This window comes from Strongylocentrotus purpuratus, unplaced genomic scaffold, assembly GCF_000002235.5.
Source record: "Strongylocentrotus purpuratus isolate Spur 01 unplaced genomic scaffold, Spur_5.0 spur5_scaffold_2, whole genome shotgun sequence".
NCBI lineage: Eukaryota > Metazoa > Echinodermata > Echinoidea > Camarodonta > Strongylocentrotidae > Strongylocentrotus > Strongylocentrotus purpuratus.
Genome location: NW_022145605.1, coordinates 23,479,616 through 23,499,984, shown reverse-complemented (window position 1 = coordinate 23,499,984; position 20,369 = coordinate 23,479,616). Strand labels below are relative to the sequence as shown.

The 20,369-nt window shown below is 39.2% G+C and overlaps 1 protein-coding gene across 1 annotated transcript; it reads right to left on the bottom strand.

Annotated features, from left to right (window-relative positions):
• Positions 1–434: 434 nt before the first annotated feature.
• On the bottom strand, positions 435–20,369 carry LOC584272 (deleted in malignant brain tumors 1 protein). The gene is made up of 7 exons (XM_011671005.2): positions 20,239–20,369; positions 16,670–16,978; positions 12,950–13,258; positions 9,300–9,611; positions 4,770–5,135; positions 539–895; positions 435–445 (listed from the first exon to the last, which is right to left on the bottom strand). The coding sequence occupies exons 1-7, from the start codon at positions 20,318–20,320 to the stop codon at positions 435–437; spliced, it is 1,746 nt and encodes a 581-aa protein (XP_011669307.2). The 5' UTR covers positions 20,321–20,369.

Genomic DNA, 20,369 nt, shown 5'->3' with positions numbered 1-20,369 from the left:
CGTGGGGAGTACGCATATCATACACGCGCGCGCATTCGGGAAAGGGCAACAGATTAAAACGACCATAAGCTGGTCTATGCACGTGAGGGCAAAGGACATCACTTCCGTGACAGGGATTTGAACCCCATACCTTGTGCTTCATGGTCCATGAACATAATCCAGCAGACCAAGACAACTCATCGGTAAGATCTTAATTGACTTTGAATGGGCGCTTACCACATTCTACTCCTGCATCCTCATAATGGCTGCATATGGAATCCCCTGAAGACAGAGTACAGTGATTCAAGGTATACTCCCAACCAGAGCACTGGACTTGTTGAATCGGTCCCGATCCCGATTGTGCCCATCCAAGCGTTAAAATTCAGAACTTGATCTTAATTGATGTCGTTTAAGTACCAATTTTTCTTTAATTCGATATAAATATCTTATTATATCTAATTGAGGACTTATTCAAACATTTAGAACAGCAGAGAGTATCCATTTTCGTTTTTTTGCTGAGTGAAGCTGCTCGTCATGCGAAAAGAAAGTATAAACTTACCGCATCTTACTCCTGCATCCTCATAATGGCGACATAATGAATCCCCTGAGGTCAGAGTACAGGATTGCAAGGTATCCTCCCAACCATCACATTGGGCTCGTTGAATTGGTCCTGATCCTTGCCCATAGTAGGCTGAACTCCTTGCCACGACATTATCGGTGCTATAGCCAAGCTGACGACAAACAACCTGTGCTTCTTCAAGATTCCAGTAATCATCACAGATTGTGTTCCACCGGCCATTGTAAAACATCTCTACTCTTCCCTCTCTGGGCGATGGACCGTCCATGAGCCGTACGTTATAGATTCCATCGCCTGTGGTTGTCGGTTGCCATGGAAATGCCGTGAAAATGTCGCTTCCTTCAGCAATAAGTGGAAAAAAGGGAAATATCAAAGAACATAGCTCCTTCAGATGTGGGTGTGCCATAGCTGGTTAAAAAGCTATAATTTATGCTTCATTTGCATGCAGATATTAATTCGTCTACATTTTAATGCACGAAACTTCTATTTTTTTACACCGCTACAACCATCCACCAATACATAGATGTATAAGAATAAAACAATGCGAATACTGGTGTGATATAATTGGTAAAACGCGGAGGTACATTTGATTTTTTTTTTTAAATTGAAAAATCCCCCCAACAAAGTTCGAACAATCAATAACTTCCTCAAACCTCTTATTTTATCTGGAATATTAAAATAGTTTGCTAAATGATAAATTAAACAAGTGCACAGATTGTTTTATATCAAGGTGGTTAGACGTGCAATTTTTCTCCAATAAGGGAATCATTGTGAACTATATTAAACAAAAATCTGTCCAGCATATTTTTTATATGAAAATTTATTAATTCTTGTTATAACAGGTAAAACTTAAGTACAATGGAAACACATATATACATAGAAACAACCACTTCCAAGTAACATGAAAGTTGCTAGAATATCTTCAGTTCGAAAGGAAAAGAAGAACATTGATCATTGATTAGTTCTGAACATTTTGTCTAAATTTAATTTGTTCAACAGCCGATGAGACAGACATAACAAAGAACAACATAAGAAAAAGGCCGCGAGACCGACAATGTCGATAAAGTGGGTTGTCAGGTCTCCTGGGCTGTCGGTATAGTGAACACTATTACAAGTTTTGTCAGGAGGCCGGCGAGACGTTGTTAATCTCGTGGGCTGGGGCGGTTGATCGCCTTCCACGACGCCCTCACCTACCTTGATGGTGTTTTTGAATTTCATTTACTAAGTTTAGATTGAACACGATAGGAACTATTTTCGAAAAACCAAACTAGGGCAACTTCAATAGCCTTATGCGTCACCTATTCAAATGTGTGATCATGAGAATGACGTATTGCATAATCCGATCATCAATTCTATGAAACATACCATAGGGTATAGGAAGTGCCAATAAGTTGTTTTCTGCATAAATAATTGCGGTCGTGTTACTCATGCCTCCCCCAATTAACCAATGCCAGTGCCCATGCCTCTTGTGAGATCAATTTTTAGTATTTTCCCTTTTATATTGATAAGGAAGTTGACATCGATGACTTCAAATTATCCATAGTGTTGAATGTTCGTGTGTGTAAAGTAGATGTTATCATAGACCCTATCTTTTGCTGGAATACACTGAGCAAAAAGGAGAAAAAAGAGTGGAAACGATTTATAGTTAAGATTTTTCAAGTAAATATTTAATTTGTATTAATCTTTCATATTATCAGAATAAACAAAAAACTAATCCTCATAAAGATGATATGCAGTTTGAATCATACTATTTATCCACGAGTGAGCATTGCCAATTAACAATAAACGAGTCTCTGACAAAATTGCAAAAATGAGCCATCTGGCCATTAAAATGTAAATGAGCATTGGAGGTATCCTAGGCTCGTCGATTTTAGGTGGAAAGGAGAAGCATCTTGACCGTGCTAGTCAATATCATGGAGTCCCGAGACTACTGATAACATCCATAGCTCATTCCTCTCAATGTTTTCATTCTTTGTTTGTATTGTTAAACAATAATGTCTTAAGGCCCGGTCACACAGAGGGGACGCATGGGGAACGCACGGCCAGTGCATTGGAAATTTGCAATTTTGGCCAGTTTGTTGTCGTGCGCCAAACTTTTGTCGAAGCTACAGCGAGCTGACAACAAGTGCATAGCGTGTTGCTAGCTTGTTGAGCGCATACAGGGCGCATACAGTGCGCATACAGACCGTACACAGAGCGCACATGATAACAACTTCCATGAATGCACATTGTGTTGCTAGCGCGCTGGACGTATGGTCCACGCATGCACCGCGTTCTCAACAGAAGTGGTCACACTTAGACTACGCACGGAAATCGGTAAAGGCTGTGTGCCTAACTTTTGTCATGATTTTGGAAAAGCTAGCGAGCTGACACAAAATGCACAGCGTGCAGCTAGCGCGCTGTGCGTTCACAGGGCGTGTGCTCCGCGTATGCCTGGCGCTGGTCTAACGCGCTCAGCGCATGTCTGGCGTGCCTTTGGTGTGTACATTCATGCGTCGAGCTCCGCGCACACTTTTGAGTATGCTCAAAAAATCACGACGCACACAGCGAATGACGACGAATGCATAGCGTGGATCCAGCGCGCTCGACGAACGAGTAACGAATGATGACGCACGCCTAGCGAACGACAACGCACTGGCCAAAATTGCAAAGTTTCAATGCGCCGGCCCACAGTGGGCCAGGGAGGAACCAAAGTGCGCCAAAACTCATGTTTGGGGATTTATTTTTTATAAATCCAGAGGAAATGTTTGGATTTCCGGGGATTTTCGCTTACATTTTATTACCAACATTTTTTCTGATGTCTAAGCTTTAAGTTGATACCAGATTTGGCTGCCCGATTTTGCCCGTTAATATGTTAGATCCGTTTTCCTTGCAACATTGCCCCGAAAAATGTGTTTATTTTGGTCCGCGATGTCAGAACAAGTGTCACGCGCCCCCTCGCGCCGTCATTTATGACCACGAATCCTTCATGATTCAGCCGCGGACCCCCAAAACCCACATTTTTCGGGGCAATGTGGCAAGGGAAATCGACTCTAACATAACAACGGGCAAGATCGGGCAACCAAATTTGGTATCAACCTAAAGCTTAGACATCAGAGGAAATGGTGGTATTAAAATTTAAGCGGTACACCGCGGAGATCTAAACATTTCTTCTGGATTTATAAAAAACATGGATAATTAGTCCATTTTTCAGTGAATTACCCTATAATATATCATGAAGATTGTATTTATATAAATTTTAACCCATTCATTCAACAAAATGAATTATCAGGAATATGTGAGAGCAATTTCATATCAATAACTTAAAAAATTCATGTTGAATTGAAAGATTTATAAAATAAGTCACTTTTGCACTAACACTGTGAATACGTAGGATTTTGCTGTTTGAAGTAGTAAGTTTATACCATTATTGTGCATACCGGAATTAAATATTTCACTGAGGTATTCCTCTATGTATTACCTCTCAACTGGGCAAGAAAAAAATTGGAAAAAAAAATCACCCAAACTTACTTTTGGCGCACTTTGGTTCCTCCCTGGCCCACTGTGCGGCCGTGCGTCCCCCATGCGTCGTCTGTGTGTGACCGGGCCTTCACAGGTGCACATGCTCATCAATAATACTATAATTTTAAAAATTTCTTAAAGGGATCGTTAAACAATGTTAAATATGAGAAACACGGCCCAACGTGTTACCAGTGTCTGTGATATAGTGTAATATTGAAGCCCTAACAAAATTGCGCTTCAAAATGATCAAGAAGTGCCTCAAGAAAGTAAAAATCTTTGAGTGACCGGTTTACCATACTCGTTTTCCCCAATACACTGTAGTGTTATGAAAACCGTCAGGCGAACGGTTTTCATAATTTGTAATTCCAATCATAAATATTTTGATAATCAGACAGGCGATCGGCTTGTTAAAGTCTCATGGGGTCCCTGACTGAACTAAAGGTTTATAATTATCATTGCATCATGAGCTAAATCCAGAATTTTGTTTCAGAATCTGAGACAAAGTTACCGTATCCCTTTAATCAGATCTTCGTACTGTAAAACGATTCTGCCCGTCCAAGCGCGATGTTGTTTTATTGTTTGTTTAATTTGCTATAAATGTCTTATTATATCTTATTAAGGGCTTATATGAACAGTTTGAACGATACAGAGTGTCTATTTTCTTATTTTCTGAGAGTAGCCGTCGCCATGCGAAATGGAAGTATAAGCTTACCGCAACTAACTCCTGCATCCTCACGATGGCTACATTCGGAATCCCCTGAAGTCAGAGAACAGAAGCCCAAGTTAGACTCCCAACCATCACATTGGGCTTGTCGAATCGGTCCTGATCCTGCACCATAGTAGGCAAATCTCCTTGCTACGACATTATCGGTGCCATAGCCAAGCTGACGACATACAACCTGTGATTCTGGAAGATACCAGTAATCATCACAAATAGTGTTCCATTGGCCATTGTACCAAATCTCTACTCTTCCTTCTCTGGGCGATGGACCGTCCATGAGCCGTACGTTATAGATTCCACCGCCTGTGGTTGCCGGTTGCCATGGAAATGGATCACTGGTTGTGAAAATGTCGCTTCCTTCAGTAATAAGTGAAAAAAGGGAAATATCAGAGAAGATAGGTCCATCAGATGTGCGTCCGACTCATAGCTGATTAAAAAGCTATAATTTATTCTTCATATCCAAGCAGATATTAATTCTTCTACATTTTTAATGCACGAAGCTTCTATTTTCACACTGCTACAACCATACAAAACTACATAGATGTATGCATATGAGAATAAAACAATGCGAATACTGGTGAGATATCATTGGTAAAACGAGGAGGTACATTTAAAGATTTTTTTAAACAAATGAAAAGTTCCCCCAACAAGGTTAGAACAATCAATAACTTCCTCAAAACCTTTTACTTTCCTGGAATATTAAAATAGGTCCGCGTCATACCAAAAGACGTTAAAAGATGGGAGTTGTTGCTACCTTGTTTGGCGTTCAACAATAAGGGATAGACCAACGTCGATCTGGCGCTGCTTAGTGGCTGCCGGGCTCACGATCAATTGGGCAAAAAGAATTTCCGTTTCGGTTTAATAAAATTTGGAGTGGACTATTAGATTATTATTATTATTATTATTATTATTATTATTAATGATAAATTAAACAAGAGCACGGATTGTTTCATATAATTTTGGTTGGACGTGCAACCTTTCCTCCAATAAGCGAATCATTGAGGCTGTTCACATCGGCAGAGATAGTGCGCGCTAGACCGCGCTATCTCTGCGGTTTGGAAGGTACACCGTCGTTTCGGTCCGCCCAACAGCGAGCCACGGCGAGCCAAAACGACGTGCCACTGGAGCACCTCTTGGGGGGTGGTCTATGAGAGATAGCGCGGTCTAGCGCGCGCTAGAAAAAGGGGGTACTACGATAGACCGCGCTATCTCATTGCGGTGTGAACAGCCTCATTGTGAACTATACTAAACGAAAATCTGTCCAACGTATTTTTTATTTGAAATTATATTCCTTCTTGTTCACAAATGTGGATAGATGCTTTTCACCAGTTATAACAGGTAATGCAAGATATCAAGACAGAACAAGCGACCACTTCCAAGAAACATGAAAGTTGCTAGAATACCTTCAATTCATAAAGGGGCTTTCACACCGGGCCTTGCGTAGAGTTGCGTAGAGTTGCGTAGCGACTACGCCGATCGTACGCAACCCTACGCAACTGTACGCGGAGGGACGCGAATGGGTACGCGAGATGAACGCAAAAAATTAAACATGTTTAATTTTTTTCGCGTACCTTCGGCGTAGACTTTAGTACGCAACTGTACGCCAAGCCTACGCAACTGTACGCCAAGCCTACGCAACTGTACGCCAAGCCTGCGCAAATGTACGCCAAGCCTATGCAACAATACGCTACCCTACGCCAATCCGACGAAGCATTAAAAACGTATGGTATAAAGATTTGTTTGGGGACCTGGATGTAAACTTGGCAGATATTGACCATTGATCATTCTTGCTTGTTCTTCTGTTTGTACCACTACAAGGTATTTCAGACTGACATGTTTTGTTTTGTTATGGTTTATTAAATTTGTGATAATTGACATCTCAGGCTGTTGATATAATAAACATAGATAAGATTCATAAGCTGATGCCTCATGCGAAAATTTTATTATGTTTTGTGGAAATCTGTATGTATTTGTGTCGGTTTGTTTGCTTGTGTGTACGTTTGTGGTCCTGTTTGTATGTTTGTAATATAATTTTGTTTAATTGAAATGAGCCAAGAAATATTTTTTTCTCACTCTGTTAAAGAGACTGAGTGAGTGTGTATGTCAGAAGTATTTCTTTAAATTTGATAAATGACTAACATTTATATCATTACATTGTCACACACAAATACGCTACGGACCAAGGACAACAGATATCGTCTTCAAACTTTCACGAAACTGTTATGGAATGATATATTACAAATGAGTGAAAAAAAGAGATATGGTCAACAAATATCAGACTTCTGTCCACATTTATTCACAAATCAAATTAAGCGCTCTCTTTTGTTGGCGTTTTGAGTTATCAAATCACATCACGTGACCTTGCAATGTTTATCAAAAGAAAGTTCATATATTACCCTTTTCAATGATACATAGTACAATAATGTAGTACATCAACAAAAATGTCTGCATTTTTTGGAAAATAAAATCTTGAACAAATTAACATTACTGCAAAATAACCTCAGCAGTTGCTAATACCTACTAAAAAAAACTGAAAATGTCACGGTCAAAAACGTGTACCAAATGCCACTTTTTACTAGTAAAACTTATGGCAGGTTTATAAATGTTATTTTATGCACTCACTATTTTACGCAAATTGGCGTTTCAGCCCTATTACACGCATGCAAAAGAGACCCACTGCCCCTTGGATGTCACAGTTTGTCAGAATGTTATGATTATACTAAGATCAAGTTATCTTCACATGTAATAACATGTACAATTCTTTGTACACTGCACAGTTCATTTATACAATATTTTGAACTGTCTTTAAAAAAAAAAAAATTATTATATATGTTTATAAAGCGCCAATGGCTATACTGGCGGCTCCTACGAGCGTCTATTGCATTTTTACATGGCATTTTCTCCCACAGTAAGCAACCGTACGCAACAGTAAGCAACCCTACGCCAGGCCTACGCAACCGTAAGCAACCCTACGCCAGGCCTACGCAACCGTACGTAACCCTACGCCAATTGCCTACGCCGAAGGTACGCGGTGCCTACGTACAGGGTACGTAACTATACGCCGATCGTACGCAAGCCTACGCATAACCTACGCAGGGACTACGCCGAAGCATCAATTTATTCATGAGTACGCAGCTTAATTTCGGCGTAGTCGGTACGCAACACTACGCAACTCTACGCAGATCCGGTGTGAAAGGGGCTTAAGGAAAAGAAGAACTCATGATCATTGATTAGTTCTAAATATTTCGTCTAAATTTAATTTGCATTTTTACATGGCATTTTCACACACAGTAAGCAACCGTACGCAACCGTAAGCAACCCTACGCCAGGACTACGCAAGCGTATGCCTACGCCGTAGGTACGCGGTACCTACACACAGGGTACGTAACTATACGCCATCGTACGCAAACCTACGCAGGGACTACGCCGAAGCATCAATTTATTCACGAGTACGCAGCCTAACTTCGGCGTAGTCGGTACGCAACACTACGCAACTCTACGCAGATCCGGTGTGAAAGGGGCTTTAGGTAAACTTACCTTGGGCAACTTCAAATGTGTGATCATGAGAATGACGTATTACGTACTCCGAGCATCAATTCTATGGGACATACCCTAGGGTATTGGAAGTGCCAATGTGTAGTTTTTTTCAGAAATAATCGCGACAGTGTTACCCATGCCTCCCCCGATTAACCAATGCCAGTTCCCATGCCACTTCTGAGATCAATTTTATTTTTTCCCTTTTTAGAGTGATAAGGAAGTTGCGACATCGATCACTTCAAATTATCCATAGTTTTGATTGTTCGTGTGTGTAAAATAGATGTAATCATAGACCCTATCTTTCGCTGGAATATCCTCAGCAAATAGAAGAAAAAACCGTGGAAACGATTTATAGTTGAGATTTTCATGTAAATATTTAATTTATATTAATCTTTCATTTCATAAAAATAAACAAAAACTAATCCTCATAACAATCATATGCAATTTGAATCATACTATATATCCACGAGTGAGCATTGTCGTTTAACAATAAACGAGTCTCTGACAGAAAATTGCAAAGTTTAGGCATCTGGCCATTAAAATGTAGATGAGCATTGAATGTATCCTAGGCTCGTCCACGATTTTAGGTGGAAAGGAGAAGCATCTTGACCGTGCTAGTCAATATCATGGAGTCCCGAGACTACTGATAAGATCCAGAGCTCATCCCTCTCAATGTTTGTCATTCTTTGTTTTTATTGTTAAACATAATGTCTTACAGATGCACATGTTCATTACTATTTTACAGGCTACTCACTCTAGTTTTGCAATTTTCGTAATCAGACCTTTAAACTCAAATGATTGTGCCCATCTAAGCGTTAAAATTCAGAACTTGATCTTAATTGATGTCGTTTAAGTACCGATTTTTATTTAATTCGATATTAATAATTAAGGACTTAATCAAACATTTTGAACAGTACAGAGTATCCATTTTCTTTTTTTGCTGAGTGTAGCTGCTTGTCTTGCGAAAGGAAAGTATAAACTTACCGCATCTTACTCCTGCATCCTCATAATGGCGACATAAGGAATCCCCTGAGGTCAGAGTACAGGATTCCAAGGTATCCTCCCAACCATAACATTGGGCTGCTTGAATTGGTCCTGATCCTTGCCCATAGTAGGCCGAACCCCTTGGTGTTACATTATCAGTGTCATAGCCGAGCTGACGACAAACAACCTGTGCTTCTTCAAGACCAATGAGATCATTACAGATAGTGTTCCATTGACCATTGTACCAAATCTCTACCCTTCCTTCACTGGGCGATGGACCATTCACAAGTCTTACATTAGAGATTCCTAACTCTGCAAGATGAAATAAAGAGCAGGTAAATATCATAGAAAATATTTGAATGAGAGGTACGTATGTCATAGCTGGTTGATAAGCTATTTTTTGCACGCATGCCTGGATAAAATCGAGGAGGCGAGTTGGGTTAGAGTTGCCTGTCATACCAAGGTGGGTTCTAATCTAACCAAGGCGAATTACTGAAGCCTGCCTTGTGTGTTTAACGTGCCCCTCTCACGTTTCATAGACGTAGGCTGTGTTATTTTTTTAAATGTCCAATCTATTTAAAAAAAAAATGAGGGACCTGTATCGGTTTTAGTACGGGAGAGATGAATATCCCTACTTATTACATGTATAGGAATTTTAAAAAGAGTTGCCGATCGCCTTTATTTAGTTGATATATGAATAGTCCAATGTAAAAAGAAGTCTGTTATTTTCTAAAGTTTGTATGGAATATAGAATGCATGTGTGCATGAAAATGTGCTCAGGCTTAATGTGCTCATGGATTTGATGGTATCTTCAAAATGGATTCAATACTGTAATGGACCCGTAATGCGTCGGTGACGAAAAGTTCAGAATTTAAATGAAAACGAAAGAAGCTCGGATATACAGCTGAAGTCTACTTTAATAATTATAAAAGTCAGCCGAAGCTCCAGTAGTTACATAAGAGGATTATTTATTTAAGAACATCTTAAAGAAGCTGCTTCTCTCAGAGGCTTGGCGGCCCTATCGACGAGTAAAACTAGCAGCATATCCTAAACATGGTAACGGAATGAAATAAAATAAGGTCCCCGGAAAAATTATTGTCTAACATATTTATTGGAAATAAACACCTGTACATCTTAATGCAGTACTTCATTTGCAACGTGCTTATCGAAATGAACACTGTAATGTAATGCACGAATTCAAGACCAGGTGTTGTTTACCCGTTCCCGGCACACTATTGGAAACATAATTAATGCTATTCAACTTTTAGATGTATACCAAGTCAAACTAATATCCTTAAAATTGATCAACCCAACTCGAATCTTCCATTGCTCTAGCGCCTCCTTTAGGTCAATGTGTTGCCCAAATCAGCGTACCACTACAATATTCTTTTCGAACAATTTCCCCACGCTAATGATCCATACGTCAAGTACGGTATAGCAATAAAGTGGAATATAAGGTTCATAAAGAATAAGAGTGGAAATAATGTGTAAGTATTTTGAAAACACCTACATTTTCTTGATGATAATATACATAAGAAATCGGAGTAGATATTCAATGATAATTTACAATCAATATGAAGACCGAGCAATTGTTTGTAGAATCTATCATTCACAACCACCCATTTAAAACTTACCAGGTAAAGTGAGTAACGCATTTACTATAATCAAACGTTTAGTTAGTTAGTATCATAATGCATTCATCGCACCACAAGATTTGTTTGAGAATTATTTACATGACAGAATGCAATAAGTTTCAATTAATAACAACTCCTCCGTTACCAGGAATGTAAACATCGGTGTTCCACAAGGGTATGTGTTAGGGCCACTACTTCTTTTAATTCTATACATAAATGATTTTCAGATTGTGAGCAAATTTTCCATGCAATCATTTACGCCGATGATACTAATTTATTTTTATCAGAAGACTATATGGATTATCCGTGTAACATTCTGAACACTGAGCTCAAAAAGTTTCCTGGTTGGTTTGCATCTAACAAATTGAAAATTAATCTTTCCAAAACATGTTGCATGCTTTTTCAACGCAAGAATACAAATAACTTAAATGATTGTAATCATTGACCATTTCCACATTCCTTTGGTACATTCCACTAATTTATTAGGGATTGTTTTGAATGATATATCATAGGGGTCTAGCATGGCCAATACGTTTTAGCGCCATCTACGACTTCTTTTGTACAACTACACGTAAACGAATGGATTTGATTAACGGTCAGTGCGCGCTAGCGTTCGCGAAACAGACCGAAGTTCTCCTCACGCTTCGGTTTCGCGTAAGTTGCACGCACGTGAATACTGCGGTCGCGTCGATTGGCCCCGAGTCAGGCCATGGGAAAGGCACGTAGTCTCGTCATGCTGCTACACCCCCTCTTTTGTTGTGTTATTTGTTTGAATTGATTTTGTATTGTTTGAGCTTGTTATTGGGATTTTTATCAAATGTGCAAATAAAATGAATTGAATTAAATTAAACATGTACAATAAAATCTTGTTTGTTCAAATATTAATATAGTTTTTCAAAAGTTATTTATAAATATTAAAACGTGCGATCATGGGAATGAGGTATTACGTAATCTGAGCATCAATTCTATGGGACATACCATAGGGTATTGAAAGTGCCATTGAGTTTTTTTTATCGGAAATAATTGCGGACCAGTTACTCATGTCTCCCCCAAATAAAAATATTCCCGTGCCACTTTAAAGATCAATATTTGTTTTTCCCCTTTAGAGTGATAAGAAAGATGGCACCGATCACTTCAAATTATCTATAGTTTTATTGTACACATATGTAAAATAGTTATAATCATAGGCCCTATCTTTTTGCTGAAAGACAGTCAGCAAAAAAGAGAAGAAAGTTGGACACGACACATAGTTAAGATTTTGAAGTTAATATTTCAATTTAAACTTATCTTAAATATTTCAAAATAATCACAAATTAATCCTCATAAAGATGATACGCAATTTGAATCATATTGCCATTTAACAATTGATAGGTCTCTGAAAAAAAATTGCCCCAAATTGGCCAATTGGCAGTTACAATGTTGATGAGCATTGGAGGGTTCCTATGGCTTGTCCATAATCTTGGGTGGAAAGGAGAAGCATTTTGACCGTGATAGTCAAAGTCATGCAGTCCTGAGACAACGGATAACATCAGGAACTCATCCTTCTCAATGTTTTTTATTCTTTGGTTCTATTGTCATGTCTTACAGATGCACATGTTCATTAATAGGGACTTTTAGATTGAGTGGACGAGAACACGACGAACGCCGACTGATCATGCGTGTCAACGTAATCAACTGCCCATGTTGACTACATTTAGAAATCTTAGATTGCACTCAACGATAAACATGCATGCAGGAGGTAACACTATGAACATGACGGACAAAAGAACATCCCTTCACTGCTATTATGTAAAAATGTGTAGAACAGGTGAATATGCATGTGACACCTGTTCTACACAGTCACGTGGAAGTGTAAAACCTGATCTTAATTGATGTCGTCTAACTTTAATTCGATATAAATATCTTATTATATCTAATTGAGGACTTAATAAAAACATTTTGAACATAAGAGAGTATCAATTTTCTTTTTTTGCTGAGTGTAGCTGCTCGTCATGCGAAAAGGAAGTAAAAGCTTACCACATCTTACTCCTGCATCCATACTATGGCTACAGACGTAATCCAATTTATACAGAGCACAGGAATTCAAGGTATTCTCGAAACCGGAGCACTCGGCTAGTAGAATCGGTCCTGAACCTTGACCATAGTAGGCTAAATTCTTTGGTGTTGCATTATCAGTATCATAGCCGAGCTGACGACAAACAACCTGTGCTTCTTCAAGACTCCAGTAATCATCACAGATAGTGTTCCATTGGCCATTGTACAAAATCTCTACTCTTCCTTCACTGGGCGATTGACCATCCACAAGTCGTACACTATAGGTTTCCTCTGCAACATGTAATAAAGAGCAGGGAAATATCAAAACAAATAATTGAATGATTGAAGTAGGTCTGTCATAGCTGGTTAAAAACCTATGTTTTGCACGCATGCATAGATATAACGCTACGGTCACAAATGTTCGTACAAATCTCCCTGTTCCTACGAATGTCAGAGTTCGTAGAGATTCGTAGATAGGGCATAGATTCTTACGTCTTTCTTACGGAGTAACATTCCAGGGGGCTCACCTTCCAGGGGCAATGGCGTAATGAGCAAAAACGTTTGGAAGGCGGGGGGCAGAAGAAATTTCTGCATCACCACCACTCTTACACGTATATTGGCGTGGGGTCCAGGGCTTGAGCCCCGGCAAGGAGTCAAGGGGCTGAGCCCCCTGAAGCTCAGGGATTTAAGGCATTACATTACTGTCAGATAAGCATATTTAGATAAGCTTTAGGTAAGCTTATTTGTGACACTGGCATGTCACTAATTGGAGGGGAGTCCAGGGGGCAGAGCCCCTGGAAGCTCAGAGGTTTTTTTTTTTTAGATATTTAACTACGGTCAGATGAGCATCCAGTGGTCAACCTTAGGGCCATTGGTGGGGTCCAGGGGGCAGAGACCCCGGAAGCTCAGGGGTTTTAGGTATTTAATTATGGTCAGATGAGCATCCAGGGAACCGCTTTAGGGCCCCTAGTGGGGTCCGAAGGAGGAGCCCCTGTAAGCTCTGTGGTTTTTATTAGGCATTTTAGTTACGGTCAGATCAGTATATTTTGATACCTCATTTATGACATTGACAGGTCACTTATTTTTTCTCTCTTTCTTTCTTTTTCTCTTTAACATACGTTTTCAAAAACTGAGGGGGCTCGAGCCCCCGAGCCCAGCTGTTCTGCAGGCCCTGACATAAAGACTTTAAATAAGCATATTTTTCGCCCGCCTGTAAATTTGGGAATTTCTAATTTTCCAACAAACGCATAAAAAGGTATGACTTACAAAATGATTGAGAAAAAAATACCGGAAAATTATGTCATTTCAGTAACATTTGTAAATCACTGGTATCGAATACGAAATAACACCCCACCCCCACCCCCTTTCAGTACGCCAGCGTTCAGGGGCTCATGTCTTCTCACCCCTATAACAAAAAACACAAATGCTTTCCCATCCTTTCACAATATTTCGACGATATGCTCGTATCACTATTATAAAAACCCCCATTGACAAAGATAGGTGGCATGCGGAATGTTTAAGAATTTAAATTCCTTTTAACTTTCCTTTTCTTTGAATGGAATTTTATATGTGATTTATGTCAGGTTTTTATTATTGTTATGTTCTTTTGGGTTAAAAATACAAAACATTTTTACTCCTTTACTGCTTTTCTTTTTTGGGGGGAGGGGAGGAGGAGGGGGTGGGGCTTTTGTTTTGTTTGGGGGGGGGGGGGCAAAAAGGCGTTTATTGGTTGGGGGCGAGTGCCCCCCCCCCTGCCCCCGCCTCTCCCCCCCCCACTTCCGTCGCCTTTGACTATGAACAGAGTGAAGATTTGAACTTCGCGCGCTTGGCTTTATAACCGCTAAAACTCAAAATTTGCATAAATTGTGTACGTACACCTTACGAGCACCTTACGAACGCCTTACGAACGCCATGAGTCGTTCATACGAAGGCCATACGAATGTCCGCTCGTTAGGCGTTCTTACGAACGCCGTAAGAGCCCTCTATGAACAACTTGACGCGTTCTTACGGTCATTGTAATAATTTTAAGCTTCTCGAATTGTCCCTCGACCCTACGAAACGTACGAAAATCTTGCGTGGTTCTTACGGTGTATTTACGGCATTCGTACGGCCGCCTTACGAAGAGAGGGTTTCGTACGATGTTAAAAAAAACCAATTTGCGATCTTACGAACGGTCTACGAACGCTGGTTTCGTACGGCGTTCTTAAGAAGATCTTACGAAATGGTCTGAAAATCGTTCGTACGGCGTTCGTAGCAGCCCGTAAGGGTATTTGTGACCGAGGCTTAAGCGAGGAAGCAAGTTGGGTGGTGCCAAACGTCATCGCAAGGTAATGGCATGTGTGACCAAGACCTAAGGCCTTGGTCACAAATGCCATTACGAACTGCTACGAACGCCGTACGAACGATTTTCAGACAATGGAAATTCGGGAAGATAGTAGAAAAACAGGAAGATTCGTACGAAAGCATCGTTCGTACAAACTTTTATGACCGTTAGTAGTTGCCTGTCAAACCAAGGTGGGTTCGAGTCTAAAGCAACGGTCACAATAAAGCTACGGTCACAAAGGTTCGTACGAACGATTATTTCGTGCGAATATCCCTGTTTGTCGATTGCCTTCCCGAATGTCCATTGTCTGAAAATCGTTCGTACGGCGCTCGTAGCAGTTCGTTACGTCATTTGTGACCAAAGCTTTACGTTACGGGCTGCTACGAATGCCGTACGAACGATTTTCAGACCATTTCGTAAGATCTTCTTACTAGGCCATACGAAACCAGCGTTCGTAGACCATTCGCAGACCGTTCGTAAGTTCGCAGATTGGTCGATGGTCTTGTCCAAGATTTTATTCAACCTCTTTAAACGAAAACCTCTCTTCGTATGGCGGCCGTATGAACGATGTAATTTCATCGTAAGAACCACGCAAGTTCTTCGTACATTTTGTAGGGTCGAGCGACAAATTTAGAAGCCTCAAATTTCTTACAATGATCTTAATAATGCCTGAAGTTGTTCACAGCGGGCTCTTACGGCATCCTAAAGAACGCCTTACGAACAGAGATTCGTATAGCTTTCGTAAGAACTACTCCTGGCGTTCGTAAGGTGTTTTTTTAGGTGTACTTACACATGTTTTTCTATTTATGCAGCGCTTTTTTGCAAACTGACAAAATATTTAAAAAATCGTAAAATCTTTTTACGAATAACCTTGAGAATGCCGTCAGTTACACGTAGGATCATCTTGCGAGAGCAAACAACTTGTTTAATGGCCGTAAGTCTGACGTAAGAAGAACCCAAGGCATTCTTACGAAAAATGAGAAACAAATTAAACGGCGTTCGTACGAAGTCCGTTAGAACGACGTAAGAAAATATACCCCATCTACGAATCTCTACGAACTCTGGAATTCCTACGAACAGGGAGATTCGTACGAACGCATCGTTCGTACGAACCTTTGTGACCGTAGCTTATAATGCGTCACCCATTAAAATGTGCGAACATGAGAAAGTCGTATTTCGTAATCCGAACATTAATTCTATGGGACAAACCCAAAACTTAATACTGGTTGAGTATGAATTTTTCCTGTAATCTAATTACAAATCTAATTATATCTTTTTGAGGGTTTAATTGAAAAATTTAGAAAAATATAGAGTGCCATTGTTATTTTTTTGCTGAGTGTAGTAATTACTCGTCATGCGAAAAGGAAGTATAAGCTTACCACAATTTACTCCTGCATCCTCACTATGGCTACATTCGGAATCCCCTGAAGTCAGAGAACAGGAGCCCAAGTTAGACTCCAGACCAGAGCACTGGGCTTGTCGAATCGGTCCTGATCCTTCACCATAGTAGGCAGATCCCCTAGCTACGACAAAATCGGTGCCATAGCCAAGCTGACGACATACAACCCGTGCTTCTTCAAGATTCCAGAAATCATCACAGATGGTGTTCCATTGGCCTTTGTACAAAACCTCTACTCTTCCTTCACCGGGCGATGTACCATTCACAAGTCGTACACTATAGGGTGCCTCTACATGAAATAAAGAGCAGGGAAATAACATAGAAAATAACTGAATGAGAGGTACATCTGGCATAGCTTGTTAAAAGCTATGTTTTGCACGTATGCATAGATAATAGCGAGGAGGCGAGTTGGCTTAGTTGCCTGTCAAACCACGTTGGGCTCGAATACAACCAAGGCGGATGACTGAGGCCTGCGTTGTGTGAAAACGAGTGCCTCCCTGTTTCATAGACGTAAGCTTTGTGATTTTTACGTCCAAGCTATTACAAAATGAGGGACCTGTACAAGTTATTGTTTTGAGAGCAAAATGTAAACTTTCGCAGTGGTACGTCAAAAAGACGAATTGTTAATTTATAAATTTACGAGATATGAAAGCTATTGAAAAGCTTAGTTCACACTACATTCTGTAACCGTCCTGGAAAATCGTAAAATCGGTTGTGGTCGGGGTAAAATGCGTTAATCATGTCTATAATACGATCCTAGTTCGTTCATAAACAGTCCTCAAAACGTCCATCTCGTCGGGGTAAAATGCGTTAATCATGTCTATAATACGATCCTAGTTCGTTCATAAACAGTCCTCAAAACGTCCATCTCGTCCGTGCCCCGTCCACAGTCATTTCATATCAAGTTCAGATCGGGTAAATTTGCCACTTCCAGGCAGTCCAAGCCAGTCCGTTGTCAGTTTAAACTCGTTATTAACTAGTTCTACCTCGTTCCCAATACGATCAAGCTCTGCAGATCAAGACATTCAAGTGAAGCCCCCACGACACCAAACTAGTTCTCACTACGTTCTTTAAAATGTTGCCAAACTGGCTCAAACTGTGTGGGAACGGAGTGAACGAAGTAGCAACTATTTACGATCTGTTTAATAACTTCATGGACGCGCTCGGACTGGCTTGGACGGGAAGGGTGCTCTAGAACTTGGAGCCTGTTCAAAATTTCCCCGTCCTGCAATCTAGGACCGGATCGTAGACATTATTTACACATTCTACCCATGCTATAACCTGTTTTTACGATTTTCTAGGACGGTTCCAGAGCGTAGTGAGTACTAGTTTGGTGTGAAGGGGGGGGGGGGGGGCTTATGCTGCTAGTAGGCCTAATTGATAGTCGACCACAGCACGTTGTAACACGTTTGAAGTAGGATCGAAGTACGGCAATTCCGTTCATAGTACGGTAATCAGTTCGTTTGTAGTACGTTCTCCTCGGTTAAAGTACGTTGTCACTCCGTCTAATTGCAGGACGGGGAAATTTTCGAACAGGCTTAAAGTTCTTGAGCACTCTTCCATCAATCCATACAATCAAATATGGCCGTTGTCATGCGTCATAATGTAAACTTTCGCAGTCGTTCGTCAAACAGAAGAATTTTTTTATTTCATTTTCGATATTTACTTATGTTTAGGGAGTGAATAGGGTAAATATGAGCATCCAAAAGTTGCATTATTTTTATGGATTTGTCAATTTGCTGTCAATTTCGATCAAGATCGTCATGTTTGTAGTCAGACAGAATGACATGTAATGTATAATTTCGGAGTAACGAATCCTTCTTTTTGTAATATATCAGATAATTCTAAATATCTGTTTGAGATCTGTTTGATTAAAAAAAAGAGACTCTGTAGAATGATAACGAATGGAATTATAAATTTAAAATAAAACGAAAATATGAATAACCGATATGTTCGTTGTATAGGTACAACGTACCAACAGTAGGTAGAACTAGGTTACCTGATGATGTAAAAAGATTTAATTATTATGATATACATTAATATTGGAATTCGTTGTGGTGTTTTGGTAATATATATATATATATATATAATTATAGAGCAAATAATTTAATGTTGATATTCCTCCGTCACGGCAATATACAAATAATAATACAAATAATCGAAATAAAAATTTATTGAGAGTTCTTTTCTTCACGATGACCGGTTTCAGAAATAAAATAGAAAAAATAAAATAGTGTTTGTAATTTATTTTGAAGATTTGAATTGTCATAGCACTCATTGATTTGTTTCTTTCTTCTTAACAGGTTTTTATATGGATTGCGTAATAAGTACCACAAATTATAAAAGAGACATTTCATTCTCTTAAACATGTTTTTAAATCAGACGTTTCATCATAAACAAATGTTACGTTCGAAATATACCTCCTGGCTTAAGACGACGGCCAAAATAAATTGTATTTGCAAATCAAATAACATTTCACATGTTAAAGTGACTTGGTAACATTGTTGAAGGTTGATGAAAAAATTGCTTAATTTTTGTATATAATGTTACTATATTCCTTCTACTCTACTAACCCTCTGAAATGCAAAAAATCCTGAAAAAATTCTCAAACCTCGAAGATATCTATGGTTTTCTTTGAAAAGGTCGATGTATGACACCCTCTAACAGTGATTAACAGTAAATTCTCCCAACCTTTTTTGAATTTGCCCGACCGTTTTTCCATGAAAAAAGGACATAAAACAGGCTATAAACAATCTGTCAACACTTAAATGTCTGGAATGGAATGTAGAGCCATTTTATTGCTTTGTGACGATTTCCATTCACCTAAAATGTAATTAAATTGTAATAATATAGTTGGGAGAATTAAGTAATCGATCAGATCAGTTTTTCCCTATTTGTACCATGAATAATGGTCCGTTTTCACTCAAATTTTCAGATTATCTTTAAATGTACATCTAGCATTGAAGTCACTACCTTAGCACTGCTATCTCTCATCTTAAAAATGTTACCGAGTCCCTTTATTAGAATTGAACTGAAATCTTTATTTATACACGGTTAAAAAAGCCCAAACAGTAACAAGATTGATTTCCATTGGGGCCGTGTGAAACAATGTAAAAACATTAAATAATCATATAATTTGTGACATAAAATGACATTGTTACACCAAAAGACATATTTAAAAACAAACAAGAAATAACAGGATCAAGATAAATATTTTAAAAAAAAGCAAGCAATAGAATAGTACTGCCGGAAATAATATGTATATGAATACAAATAATCATAAGTGGCTGGACAAGAGTACTGTAAATATACTAAATATTAAAATTGGTAGTAAAAATTGTTACTAGTTCAAATAAACTGCCGGAAATGATATATGAAATTATGAATAATCAAATGTGGCTGGTCAAGATACTGCAAATATTCAAAATCAAAATTGAAAACAAGGATTGTTGTAAGGTCAAGTAATATATGATTACTATAGCAAATACAAAATATTCAAATGAAACTGTACAAATTCATGAGATATGAAAGCTGTTGAAAATCGCTTACGACCGTAGCAGCTATTCAACTGCAAGACTGCAAGAAGAAATGTTAACCATGAAGCAAATCGCACACACCCAACCGGCGCCATTGTGATACAGAGAATGTTATGGAATGAACCTGCATCAATGCACGCCCCA

What these genes read in the sequence shown, in the direction of transcription:
- LOC584272 (XM_011671005.2), bottom strand. Translation starts at nt 20,320, where the DNA reads ATGGCGCCGGTTGGGTGTGTGCGATTTGCTTCATGGTTAACATTTCTT. An exon ending in GTTGAATAGCTGCTACGGTC is followed by an intron (nt 16,979 to 20,238) that starts GTAAGCGATTTT and finishes TATTTCATGTAG; the next exon opens with AGGCACCCTATAGTGTACGA. An exon ending in GGATGCAGGAGTAAATTGTG is followed by an intron (nt 13,259 to 16,669) that starts GTAAGCTTATAC and finishes TACATGTTGCAG; the next exon opens with AGGAAACCTATAGTGTACGA.